The sequence below is a fragment of the Oreochromis niloticus genome, linkage group LG15 (assembly GCF_001858045.2).
Source record: "Oreochromis niloticus isolate F11D_XX linkage group LG15, O_niloticus_UMD_NMBU, whole genome shotgun sequence".
NCBI lineage: Eukaryota > Metazoa > Chordata > Actinopteri > Cichliformes > Cichlidae > Oreochromis > Oreochromis niloticus.
The window spans coordinates 16,448,490-16,461,346 of NC_031980.2; the positions used below are offsets into that span (position 1 = coordinate 16,448,490).

At 39.3% G+C, this 12,857-nt stretch overlaps 1 protein-coding gene across 7 annotated transcripts in view; it reads right to left on the bottom strand.

Annotated features, from left to right (window-relative positions):
• Window positions 1-12,857, bottom strand: part of ryr3 (ryanodine receptor 3) — a 112,887-nt gene that overhangs the window by 48,983 nt on the left and 51,047 nt on the right. For all 7 annotated transcript variants that reach the window (XM_025899121.1, XM_025899120.1, XM_025899119.1 and 4 more), the window contains 16 exons: window positions 12,254-12,358; window positions 10,168-10,271; window positions 9,570-9,653; window positions 8,679-8,838; window positions 8,420-8,564; window positions 7,877-8,082; window positions 7,409-7,583; window positions 6,714-6,922; window positions 6,406-6,569; window positions 6,242-6,290; window positions 5,976-6,136; window positions 4,830-4,992; window positions 3,715-3,801; window positions 3,053-3,279; window positions 1,811-2,023; window positions 216-825 (listed from right to left, as the gene is read on the bottom strand). In XM_025899121.1, the coding sequence (XP_025754906.1) occupies window positions 216-825; window positions 1,811-2,023; window positions 3,053-3,279; window positions 3,715-3,801; window positions 4,830-4,992; window positions 5,976-6,136; window positions 6,242-6,290; window positions 6,406-6,569; window positions 6,714-6,922; window positions 7,409-7,583; window positions 7,877-8,082; window positions 8,420-8,564; window positions 8,679-8,838; window positions 9,570-9,653; window positions 10,168-10,271; window positions 12,254-12,358 (2,862 nt within the window). The remainder of the gene's footprint in view (window positions 1-215; window positions 826-1,810; window positions 2,024-3,052; window positions 3,280-3,714; window positions 3,802-4,829; window positions 4,993-5,975; window positions 6,137-6,241; window positions 6,291-6,405; window positions 6,570-6,713; window positions 6,923-7,408; window positions 7,584-7,876; window positions 8,083-8,419; window positions 8,565-8,678; window positions 8,839-9,569; window positions 9,654-10,167; window positions 10,272-12,253; window positions 12,359-12,857) is intronic.

Genomic DNA, 12,857 nt, shown 5'->3' on the forward strand with positions numbered 1-12,857 from the left:
CTTTCTACTCATGAATTCACCTCTCAGCAAGAGATAAATCATAAAAATCAAAACTGCTGACAAATGGGGAATTAGTGTACCTAATCTCATGAAGGCAAAATTAAATTTTAATTAAAACCTTGGCAGATAAATTGATGGAGTTAGTTTAATTCAGCTATTTCCTATCTTCAGTTTATCACTGAGATTAAACATCTGTGCACGATTATTGTCATCACCTGGCGTTTGACAGACTCCGGCAGAGACTTCTCCAGCAGGCCTTTAACTTGCGGTTTGCTCTCCTTGGTCTCCTCCTCCCCTGCTTCTACAGCCTTCTCCTCATTCTTGCTCACCTCCTCCTTCTCCCCCGACATGGCCACCTCATCCCCCTTAACTTCCTCGCCCTCTTTGGTCTCTCCAAACACATTGGGGTCGATCAGGAGGAGAATCAGCCTCACCTCATCACTGGTCAGGACTCCCATTATTAACAGTGTTCCAATCAGTTTCAAAATGGGAACAAACTGGTACTCAAGACTCCCGCCTACTGGGTCTCGGATGTGGGTCCCTCCACCTTGCACTGCCTCGGTTAGCATGCTAATGGCTTTTTCCTTTAGGATGCCCAATGGGATCTGGGGGCTGTAGAGGTACTGCTGGCGTTTGGTGTTGATGATTCCCACAGGGGAGAAATTGACCCGAGGTTTAAGGGAGGTGCTTAGGTCCACCCCAGGAAGTGAATGTTGCTTGGACTCATCTGGGAACAGCTTGATGGAGCGCGTTTCATCCGTCACAGGGATAATGAACTCGTTGTTCATCATTAGACGGGCTTCCTTTGCTGTCTCGAGATGAATGCTGACAATAAGTAGAATTAGTTCAATCATAGCATGAGTCTAAAGCAGGGGTGGGCAATCTCAGTCCACGAGGGCCGGTGTCCCTGCAGGTTTTAGATCTCACCTTGGGTCAACACACCTGAATCACATGATTAGTTCGTTACCAGGCCTCTGGAGAACTTCAGGACATGTTGAGGAGCTAATTTAGCCATTTAAATCAGCTGTGTTGGTTCGAGGACACATCTAAAACCTGCAGGGACACCGGCCCTCGTGGACTGAGATTGCCCACCCCTGGTCTAAAGACACTGGCTATTACAAATACATGCAAAAATGATTCATGATCTTTCCTAAGAACTATGAATTATGTTATATTAGTATGATTTCTACAAACCAACAGTACCCAATAACCATAATACATCTGTATGAGATAATAGTTGTGGTGATGAGTGCCTGACAAGTAAATAAGGTGCTGATTCCTCAAACTCTGTTACTCATAATCAAATTTCTTAAACCAAACTCTCGAACCACAAAGGCTTTAACAATCACTGCTTGAAAGTGAATTTTATGCAATATAGAAGGTACGCATGAGTTTGCTATTTGACATCATGCAAAGAAAAGACAGTTTAAACAACAACACTGAGATGTGAGGTGGAAAAACAAACACAGCAGAGGGATTATTAAGATTTATAGCACAAATTTGCTCAGTGATCTCATGTAATGCTGCATCAATTTAACAGTTAATGTTGTCGCAGATGACACTGTCAAATCATAATTCTATCATATATCATCATTAGATGATCCGATGAGTAAAAACACGGCAGCCTTCTTCTTGTTTTGATGCACGACGGGTGAGTGAGTGACTGAGGTCATTTTTTCAGTAAGATAAATTAAAAATCAAAATTGACGCCAGTTGAGCAATCCATAGCAACTGGATCATAAAACATTAGGTGAATACTACATATTAAGTATATAAAATATATTGAAACACACCAACACAACCAACACACCTGATGAGGACATTGTAGAAGCCCTCTCTCAGCATGCCAGAGAGGTACTGATTGTCGATTGTGTAGAGAAGCTGTGATTGGTCCAAATGGCTGCAGAGGGCGTGAGCTACACGAGTGTTTCCCAGTGCACAAAGGGCACAATACAGCTTTAGTGTGTGGTAGTGGAACTTCCTCAAGTCTTCGTGCTCAGATAACTCCATTATGTCCAAACACCTGCGAACAAAGACACCACAACAACAAAGTAAGCTCAAGTAAGTCATCTACATTGCAGAAGTAGGCGCTGCTGATCACAGCAGAAAGACTTTGCATTAACTTAATGAAAATCATCAATTTTCTAATTAAAACTGTTTTTTATGTAAACAGCAAACAAATGTATGACTGAAGGCCTGTTTACGCATGATTAAAACTTATTTTCCAGTATAAATACACACGCTATGAGTTCATCTATGGGCCCAACTCCAAAGGAGCAAAACAAATTAGAAACCTCTTAGCATCTCAATCCATTACAGTCTGCAGTTAACATGAAAATTGTAGCACTGTGCATAGAATTGACTGAGATCACTTTATACGATGTCACATTATGTGTGGTTTGTAGTTTGTCGCCTTAATGTTGTTATGTCCGCTTACAGGAGTCTTTCCGTGTTAAAAAGCACATTTGAACTGTATGAAATAGGAACCATTGCAGTTACTAGAACATTTTTTTAAGTCCATGGTCCATGTCAATTATTTGGTCAGACACATGGATGCAGCAATAGCAATTAAAAGTGTGAACATCTGTAAAACATTAGTAGTGTAGCCTAAATCTATCTAAAAATGGAATGACAGGCTTGATTAAGTGTATACGCAAAAGGTAGAATATTCAGTGTGATTATGATTCATCTGGGCAAAACTTTGTTAGCAGATACCTTCAATTTAATTACAGTGACCCTCACCAGTGAGTACTCAGCCCAGGTAGTGCCAAGAACTGTTTGTTCTGCAAGCAGCTAATCTGTCTTAAATGTGTTTCATCAGCCCAATTCACAGTAAAGAATGAATGACAAGAAGTATCTATTGTTACTTAATCATTTGGCTATTGACTAAATGCACTGTCTATGGAAGCTAATTTAACTGCTATAAATGTAAAAAGACACTGAATGCACTCCATCCTCCCCAACAACTAGAGGGAACACAAGGTAACATTGTGTTAGTGAAACAGTCACTTCTCACTGTGTTTATACGGTTTATAGAGTATTAAAATCACACCTGTTTTCTTCAGGTATGTGTACAGCCATCATCTGCATAGGCTCCAGACACTGGACCACCCAGCCATGTCTTTCACTAACGCGAGCCGTCTCCACATTGAGAAAGATATTGGGCATCCGGCTCCAAAGCACTGCCACAATTGTCTGCACATCCAACCGTGGCGGACACTGTGGCACCGGGTTCCTGTGCTCGCTCTTGAATATGGCTGATGAGAGTGGCATGGCATCCTGGGATTAGAATGAGGACAAGAAGGAAAAAAAAAAAATCACATTAAAGAGAAAATTTGATTAAATGAAAACTATATTAATATCTGGTTATATCACATCCTTTCAGTCAATAGCGATGCAATCAGTTATTTTTATATACGTAGTGCTTTCTGTGACATCCTTTCTTCACTCTATCAAATAGTGTCCTGTGTAAATATGTATATTGGTTGCTAGTTTTCCAAACACACACAAAATTAATCAGTCTAAGAGCATCCTAAATGGGTCACCAAGTCAAAATATAGGCCAGCTGGGCAGTCCATGAGTATGAATGAATGGCATTAAAAATTCAAGACCTCTTAATTAGTGTGAGAAAGATAAAGTAAATAGCTGTTTCATAACTCGATGAAAAGTGCTTAAAACTGTGTACAGTGTTGTTTGGTTAGGACAGAAACAAACCTTTATCTTAACAAATTCAAACTGGAAGAGGTTTGCACTGGTGGGGAGGACAAATACAGCAGGGAAGAGCTTGGTATTTGGTTCCACCTGAAAGTAAACAAAATCATACTTATCCACATCAGCTATTAAGTCAGTATTATCCCGTGTTTATAGCAGCACCAAAATGAGACAAAAGTGCAGCAACACATACAGGGCAGAGCTCTGCCTTGAACCCAGCCCATGGTGGAATCTAAAAATTGATATATTTAATGCAATGAGCACTGCGTTTGCCTCGTGTTTGCTCTGGTGGCAAATTCAACTAATGTCAGAAAGCTTTTAACCCCTAAGCTTGTGGATTAGCTGAAGTTTGAAATCCAAGTTCAATGAGTATTAGCTGGTATATTGATGACAACCATCACAGACTTTACAAAGAAAGAGAGAACAAACAACCAAAGCTTTGATGCAATAATAGGACAAGAAGCTTTTCATCAGGTTAAAAGCCTTCTGGTTCCCCTCAGAGGGCTTTCCCCTTCTTAAAAAGCCAATTCATGACTAAATAAAGCAGCGAGAAGAAGTGAGAGAAACAGGAGATTATGCAAGATAAAAAAGGAGGACGCAGGCGGTAGAAGCTTCTCAGTACACCATTTCAGTGTCTAGTCAGGCATTCAATATGATGCTTTAAAAACCAGAGATGAGGACAGCAAGCAAGGCAAGGATTACTGAGCCGATGTCTGTCTTTGTGTGACTAGTTCACAAAACAGATGAAAAATCAGCTGTTTAATTTCCCAACTCTCTCTCTCTGCAGGTTTAATTTGCTGTGGCGCAAATGAATTAATGACACCTGAAAGGATTAAAGGAGGGAAGATCGTTCTGAGAGTGTGTGGGCAGTACAAATATGTGATGAGTGAAATCTTTTGAGAGAGATATTAATATAAAGACAGTGACTCAAACTGCTTAGAGTTTCTTTTCTTTTTGCGTTCAGGATATTAAAACAAACAAAACAAACATGTGTGCCAGAGCAGGGGAAGAATACTAAACCACAGGAGAAAGTGGTAATAGCTTACGTCTATTGAAGTTTACGAGCCAAACCTTGTGCTTCAGTCCTCTGCCAACTGATATCTATTATACTTACTTACCTGATATGATGTGGGGAGCTCTTTGCCATTGGCAGTGAAGGAGACAAGGCCAGTGGCCAGGTCAGCCAGACAGCCAATCTCCAGGTCGGAGCTAGAGCGGCTGGAGGAAGACGGGGTAACTGCGTCTGCTACACACACCATGTAGCAGTTACTCCTCTGAACACTGCGGCAAAGCAACCACAACATGAACTCAGCATTAATAAATACAAGTGAATGCAAATATGCACAGGACAACATAGGCAACTTGGGGGGTGGAGGGGGGTGTCAAACAGGGGCCACAATAAATTTTCATTTGGTCAACACTCATTGATCTTTTGCCTCATTCATATTTGTTACACGCAGAGGCCATCTTCCCCATTTACCTCCCTGGATGCTGAATAACAATGAAAACCAGCTATTAAAAGATGAGTGAAATTGTTTTGTTTGGTCTGTCAGCCATAAAATAATTACGAGCATGTTCGCCATACTGATCAACACAAAGCGATGACACAGGTATTAGTGGTATAAACTTTGAAATGCATGCTTTTTTAAATTATGAACATACATTTGCAAGGATGGGTAATCCCCGGATGGCAGTCATTTAAAAAAATGAATGGCCATATTATTTTTCTTTGCTTTTAATTAGCTTTCAGGAGAGTTTGGAGCATACTAAGGGATTTTTTCTTGTAATATTTTTTGATGTTTGTGCAGCTCAAATTGGATTCCCTCATATTTGGTCACAAATGCAGCTACATTTGGAAAAACTAGTAAAAAGCTAAAATTTCAATGCCTATAAAACATAACACAACAAAAAAAAAAATCATCTGATCCTTAGCATCCTCATCTAAAATTGTTTAAATACAACCTCACATGAACAACAACAGTTAATGACATAAACTGTATCATTATTTATTTAAAAAATACTAAGAAATAAGCCAAAATGTAGAAGCAATGTGTGGAGCTTGTAGAAGCACATTTAGCAGCAATAACTATATTAAAACTACAAGAAAAGTGCCGTCATGAGAAATCAAAAAAGTTATTAAAGCAGGTATCACCACAGAATGCACTTCTGAAAGCACATATCCCACTGGAATATTAAAGCCTCTTCAAATAAAAGAATCATACATTTCATATGAACTCCAGATATTAAAAACGCAGGGAGCATACCTCTCATGGACCCTTCCCCTCTCATCTCCCAGCGTCACTGTGACCGTGCGTGTTTTGCTGAGGCTGAAGTTCTTGCTATAATAATGATAGTCGGGTGTGACCCAGCCCACCCACACAGAAGCAGGGTCCTGTCCAGCAAACACTCGCACTGAGTAGTAATACTGCCAATTAAAAGAAAAAGGGAAAACAGTGCTATCGGTTATTCTGAATATACAGAGAGTAATGCTATAGTTTTTTTATTTATGTGAGAATCTATGTGGATTTACAGTTGTGATGCTTCCAAAGTCAATACTTCCATCTTCTTTTGGAGGATGGCTGCAGAAACAAAAAACATGACACTAACACTATGGGCTTTTGTTTTTAACTTTAAGTATAAATTGAGATAAAACACAATTTCCCAATAAAAAACAGCTTCAAGTACATGTCTGACCTGAGCTTCAGTGATTCATCCAGGAGCTTGTCTGCAGAATAAAACTCCACGGGCATGCTCAGTCTACAGTAGACCATGTCATTGTTGCTGTTTTGAGTGCCATACGTCTTGTGAGTGACCTTAAGGCAAGGAGGGCTGTCGACTGTTCCGTCAATCCTCGTCACCTGAGGAGTGAATCAAACCCAAAGCGAGGGATCAGTAATATCAATGTGCCCATTAACACCAGCTCTAGTGTTTATTATAAATAGCTGTCTAGCAGCAAACTTAAAAGGCAATAAAAACACTAATGACATTGAGAATGTGTGTACCTCAATATCAGGGTGTTCCTCAGGTACATTGAAAAAAGTGGGCAGGCGCTTGCTGAACCACATGGTGACCTCTCTGTTCATGTTAACAGCAAAGGGCTCAAAACCCTCCTGTAGACCACACATGGTGTAGTACTTGAAAGTACTGGCGTCCTTGCCCAAGTTCATACGGCCGATCTGAGACATGCTGAGACTGCACACGGGGATGAAACCTGGTGTATTTAGAAAAATGTATTATTTTGACATGTGCATTTTATATGGTCGTTTCAGATCTTTATTTCACAAATCAGGAATATATTAAAAAAATATATTTAAAAAAAGAATGCCAGTGCTTTATATACATACACGCAACAGTGAGTTGGCTTTCTTAAATTCAGTACTTTTTAAAAAAAAATTCAACTTCCTTTCTTTGTCCCCAATAACTCAAATGTCATATGTTTAAGAATCTATCACTTATGAAATCTAAAAACAAACTAAAAACTTTACTTTATTCCTGTGTGACCATCCTCTTCCAAAGTCAATGGTTCATTTGCAGAGTAATGAGCCAGTGTCACAAAGGACTTAATTAAAATGAAACACTCTTATCATTTTAAGCTTTTCTTAAAAACTTATGCAAACAAACCCAGTCAAACTCCCAGAGACACTTTGAAGGAAACGGGCAGAATAAATGAAGTTGGCTTGAAATATGAAGCCCTCACCATCCTCTGTCTCAAAGTCAGTGAAGCAAAGCTCGGATCCTTTATTGGTGATCAGCAGTTCTCCGTTAAGGGTGAAAATCATCGATTTGTCCTCCATGTTGATCATGCAGCCAACCACGTCGCCCTTTTTCCAAGGATGTCCAAAGTAGCGGCTGCCTGCATGCATACGTCGTCCCTTGAAAAAACATAACAAGAATCGCATGTTTTTGTCTTTGCTAATAAACGGAACAATAAGTATTGTTAAAATGTAAAAAGATATAATATACGGTGAAATCCTGAATTCAGAAAGTTTATGGCTGAACTACATATACTTCGTTACTCTTATAACCATGCAGTAGTCTCATTTTTAGATTCTAATTAGTGTAGCAATGTCCACGACAATACATCTAAAGTATCTAGATCTTTCAAAAAGTTGCCTTCAGACAACTTCCCATGACTAGTTTAAAAGAAAGGATACATGCAGTTTACCCGATATCCATCAAAGACGAAGGCTTGATCGTCCACTCCGAGCTCCACATCAGGTCTGCAGCCTGGTCTGGCCCAGCCAACCCTCATGTCTCCTCCACTCAGAGCCTCAAACTCAAAGTACCACTTCCCCGTCTTCACCGCGTAGGTCTGCTCCACACGGAAGAAGCGTATCGTCTCGACGCTCTGATCATCAAGCACGTGCACAACTTTAGGCAAAGATACGAAAACCAGAGAATTTAACATGATGGATACACGTGCTCATATTTTCAGTACTACTATTAGGCTTTACAATCAATCCGTAGCTATAATGAGGATTCGTCAGTGCCGGCTTTCAGATTGAAGGAATGTGTAAAACTATTGTATGCATAACTATGAGTTGTACCACATATATTTGTAGTATATTAGCAAAATCCGTGCACTCCTAAACATTTACAAAACCTTAGGTGAAAGCAGTGCTGTTGCTGTAGCCTTTGAACATACAGTAGATGGTCCTGTATCAGTTTTAAGAGCTTTAAATGACTGGTGTCAGCACCAGGGTCTCACCCTCTTGATCTGGGGGGTCGATCTCATATCCATATCCAACCATAGTCCTGATGGCCTCTCTCAGACTGTCCCTGTTAGATTTCTTGGTGCGTTCATCCAGTAAAGCATATGGCACCAGGCGAGGATTACGCCTGCTCTTCAAATCCTACCACAAACGGTGACAAGAAACTGTACTAGTGGACTGAAGTCATTTAAAATTAAAGGTAAAAACAAGACATGAGTTTCATTTTCTCCATTTCAAATGCTGTACGAACTTTACCTGCTGGATGCCATAGGTCCATCCTTGTTTAATTCTATCTTTGGCCCACACATTGTGCGCATTTTCGGCCAGTTTATCAACTAGAACCTCCTGACCAGCATTCAGTCTCACGTCAGAGAGGTCCAGCGGCGCAGGCTTATATCCATTGGACATCATGTAGCTACAGATGATATTGATAAGATAAGATACGGGTATCTTACAACCCAAATTTCCCCCAAAAGCTGCGACTCTGTATAAGATCTAAATTAAACAAAGTGCAATGAACACACAATGAAAACATTTTAATCACAACGGAGCACAGAAAACATTAAATTTAACTAGGAAAATCTAAGATTTTATGAAATTATTAGTTTGTTTTAAATTTAAAGACAGCAACACATCCCCAAAAGGCTGGGATAGGGTCAGAATTACCACTCTGCAGCATCCTCTCCTCTTTTAACGAGAGTCTGAGGAGACTGCTTTACCTTTGAGAGGAATGTAGTTTCATTCTTGTCTGATATAAGATTCTAGCTGCTCAACAGTCACACGTATTCTGTCATGGTTTTTTCACATAATGATGCTTTCAGCTGGTGAAAGGTATGTCTTGCTGAAACGTGGAAATGCTTCCCTGAAAAAGCCCAAACTAAAACTATTTGTTTTTCATGCTGTAAGTAAATTATGGATTTTCAGATCATTGCATTTTGTTTTTATTTACATTTTACACAGCATCCTAAATTTTTTAGAACTGGGTTTGTACATAAACAAGGACACTGATTATATAAATGCCTCTAAAATTCATAAATTTTTTTGTTGTTTCTAATATGTGTATCTAATAAAAAGATAATAAAATAAAAAGATCTGAGAAATTATACATAGAACTATAATATAACTTAAATTTATAGGAAGTCTTACTTTTTGGGTAATTTGATTTTCTTCAGATCGTCTTCAGCGTGAATATTAACCTGGGCAACATGGCATCCCAGGGCTAAAAGGGTCCTGAGGATAAAAGGAAATGTGAATAGGAAGAGTGAGAAAGTCTATAACCAGCATCAATATTCAAGCTTCATTACATTATGTTAGATGAAAATGATTCGTCTGAGTGAGTTCTACATTTTTAACACTGCTCATTAGACACTGATAAATCTCCTCCGATCAATATAATAACACTGAACAGCACTCAGGTTGGGCTGCGTGGAAAAATGTCATTTGGATCTCAAACTGTATGTAATTGACAAACTGCATACCCAGTTAAACTTTCCTCTAAGAGGAGGACGCTTTATTGAGCCAAGCCAAATGTTTTTACAGTGAGATGACTCAGTAGTTGGCTCAAATAAGCTTTGGATCCAATATTTGTTAAAAATCAATAATGGAATTCACTCAGGAGATGCGAGTCATTACAAGCACTGCTTTAATCTTAGCCTTAATCTGCTTTTGCTCAGCATTCAGGAGGGGAGCTGCAGCAAGAAATGAATAGGTAACTGGATTATCCAGAGGACAGCCCAGGCCTTACTTTAGGGTTTCACTGGACATCTGCAAGTTGTAGTTCCTTTCAGTTTCAGGCAGCTTGGCGAAATCCACAAGGCAAGGGTGCTGCCTCTTGTTGTCATCACGAACCTGAAAAAGAAAAAGGAGAGAGCTATCAGTCAGGTGTTACTACTGCATGTGTCATCTCACCACACCCACTGTTTGCTCTATAAACCTTCCTGTCTTATAGATTTATAAGCAAAAATGACTCAGAATTCAGAAACTAAAAAGTGGACTGCAGCTGAATTTATCTGCAGTTGTTGCTCAGAGATGCATATTTTGTTTGTTTTTCTCTGCCTAATTCAGGACTCAGGTGTTGATTTTTTTTCTTTCCTTTTTTAAATAAAGTGAGATAAGCCCAGTTCAGAGAATAGACTTGCAGTAGCGAGAGACTCGGCTATCTGTGAGAGTGGATGGGAGGAAATTTACAGCTGCACGCAGACTCTCAATAAGACGCTGCCAGTGACTCCTCCTGATAATGCACTCTGCTGCTGACAGCAGTTAAATAGAAGTGAAGTGCACACGGGGTATGAAAAATACACAGTAAAGCAATACACAAAGATACAAAGCAATGATGCTGCATTCAACTTTATTATTGTCTTGATCCAAATACTGAATCTTCTGTTTGTCCAGAGAGCCTTGGGTTGTGTGCAATGTCACTCTGAGCTCTCTGAGCTTGTTACAGCAAAATTAAAACACTAAGCAGCTGCTTGGACCTAAAGATTGTCCCTAATAAACTATAGGACCTGGGCTAACCCCAAACGGAGCTTTCTCCCAGTCTTAATTAATCTGAATGTCATACTCTTGGAAGGTGAGACGCTCATTAAGTTTGTTAAATGGCCGCTGTTGCGATGACAGTCTCGGTGGGAAATGATTCTGTGATAACCACACTGCCGTACAAAAGAGGCAGCATGTGTGATCAGACTTCTAACAAGCTGTTCTGCAGTAAACAGGAGTGACTGACAGGAAAATGATGGGAGAATGATAGAGGAAAGCAGTGCAGACAGGAATGATTAAAATGTCTTTAGATACAGAGGACTTTAACTATAGTTACACTGAGCAATTTAGAGATTGACAAACAAGCTTAGTAACATAAAACTAGATACTCTGCATGAGTTGATTTGACACCGTGTCAAATAAAGTTAAGAATTTTTCTAAGATTGATAACCTTTTTTATAGATTTGCTTTTTTGCTTTTTTTAGGTTAAGCTTGAATCTTGCATCGCTCTATTTTAAGTTTTTGTTGTTTGCTTTTTGTTAAGTTTTGGATAAAACATTGTTTATATACGTTATTTATTTTCAACCTTTTATTTAAAACACTGAATAAATGTAGCTGCCAGTTTAATCAATTAATGGCACATTTAATTAATTATTTAATGATGTATTTAATAATTTTGGCACTTATGGCCCTCCATAGGTTTCTCTTTTTTGATAACAAACTCTCTGGCTGTACAAGTAAAAACGACTTGTGAATACTATAGTAGTAACACGTTTCGTTATTCACAAGCATATTATGTGTAATACTTTCTTGGGAGAGATCAAGTAAGTGTTGCCATACAGCTGAAACCCTCCTCCTTTCTATGAAAACAAGCACCTCTATGTTACAGGCAAATCAGAGAAACTTGAATGCAAACACTAACATGCAAATATTGCATGGATCCATTCCACTTTATCTATGTTCATAAGTCTTACAAACACTCAAACTACTTTCTGAAGCAGTGAGGTCTTCAGACGCCATCGCTGACATCACTTGCCCATAAAGGAACAAGCCCTAAAACGTTCTTCATAAAAAATTTTCTGGATTTCTCGACACACACTCTGAAGCCTTGACACATTACGTCTCATCACTAGTGAGTAGGGTTTACTCAGTTGTAAGCTTAAAAATTCCATGCGAGTGTCCTTTTTTTCCTCTAGCTATATATGTTAACAGGCCATTATGTCTGTAGTCAGGGACTGAAATCTTCAAATTAATGAGCCATTAACAAGCATTTCAATTTTGACCACTTGAGTTGACCTTCATCAGTGTTTCCAGACATACCAGATAAATAGATTCCAGATGAATCACAGGTTTACCTTGCCATAGGTCCAGCCCAGTTCAATCTTGTTCATCCCCCACAGTTCGTGAATGTTTTCTGCCAGCTTGTCCCGGATGTTCTCCAAGTGAGGGGGAAGAACAATCTGCAGAGAGAAGGGGAACAGATGGTACAGTTGGATTAAAAAAGATGCTGAAAAAAAAAAAAAAAGGCTGACAAATGAAAACCGTTCTTCCTTATGTCTATGCAATTGTTAGAGCCCTAGGGGTTATGCCAAGTTTCCTACTCTTTTGTTACACTGAGGTAGAAAGTCAGCACCTATTCTCCATTTGTACTTCAGAGCCACTTCTGCAGCACTGAATGTTAAATTACAGGTGGGTAACACAAAATGAATTCATCTCAAATGGGAGATTCCCTGAAACCGCTGCTGGCCTAGTAAACAGCTTTGTCTTCTTTTAAAACAGCACTAAAACAAGAAGGAGCAGAAGAGAAACGGCAGCAATCATGTACCCGTCATGGACATTTTATAGCACACTTTTTAGAACCAGAGCAAACCAACCAAAAGAACTAGAATATGATTTTACTGTATATTCAACACAAGTGTTCACACCGCCACTTGTAATTTCCTTGGGTGTAACATCACT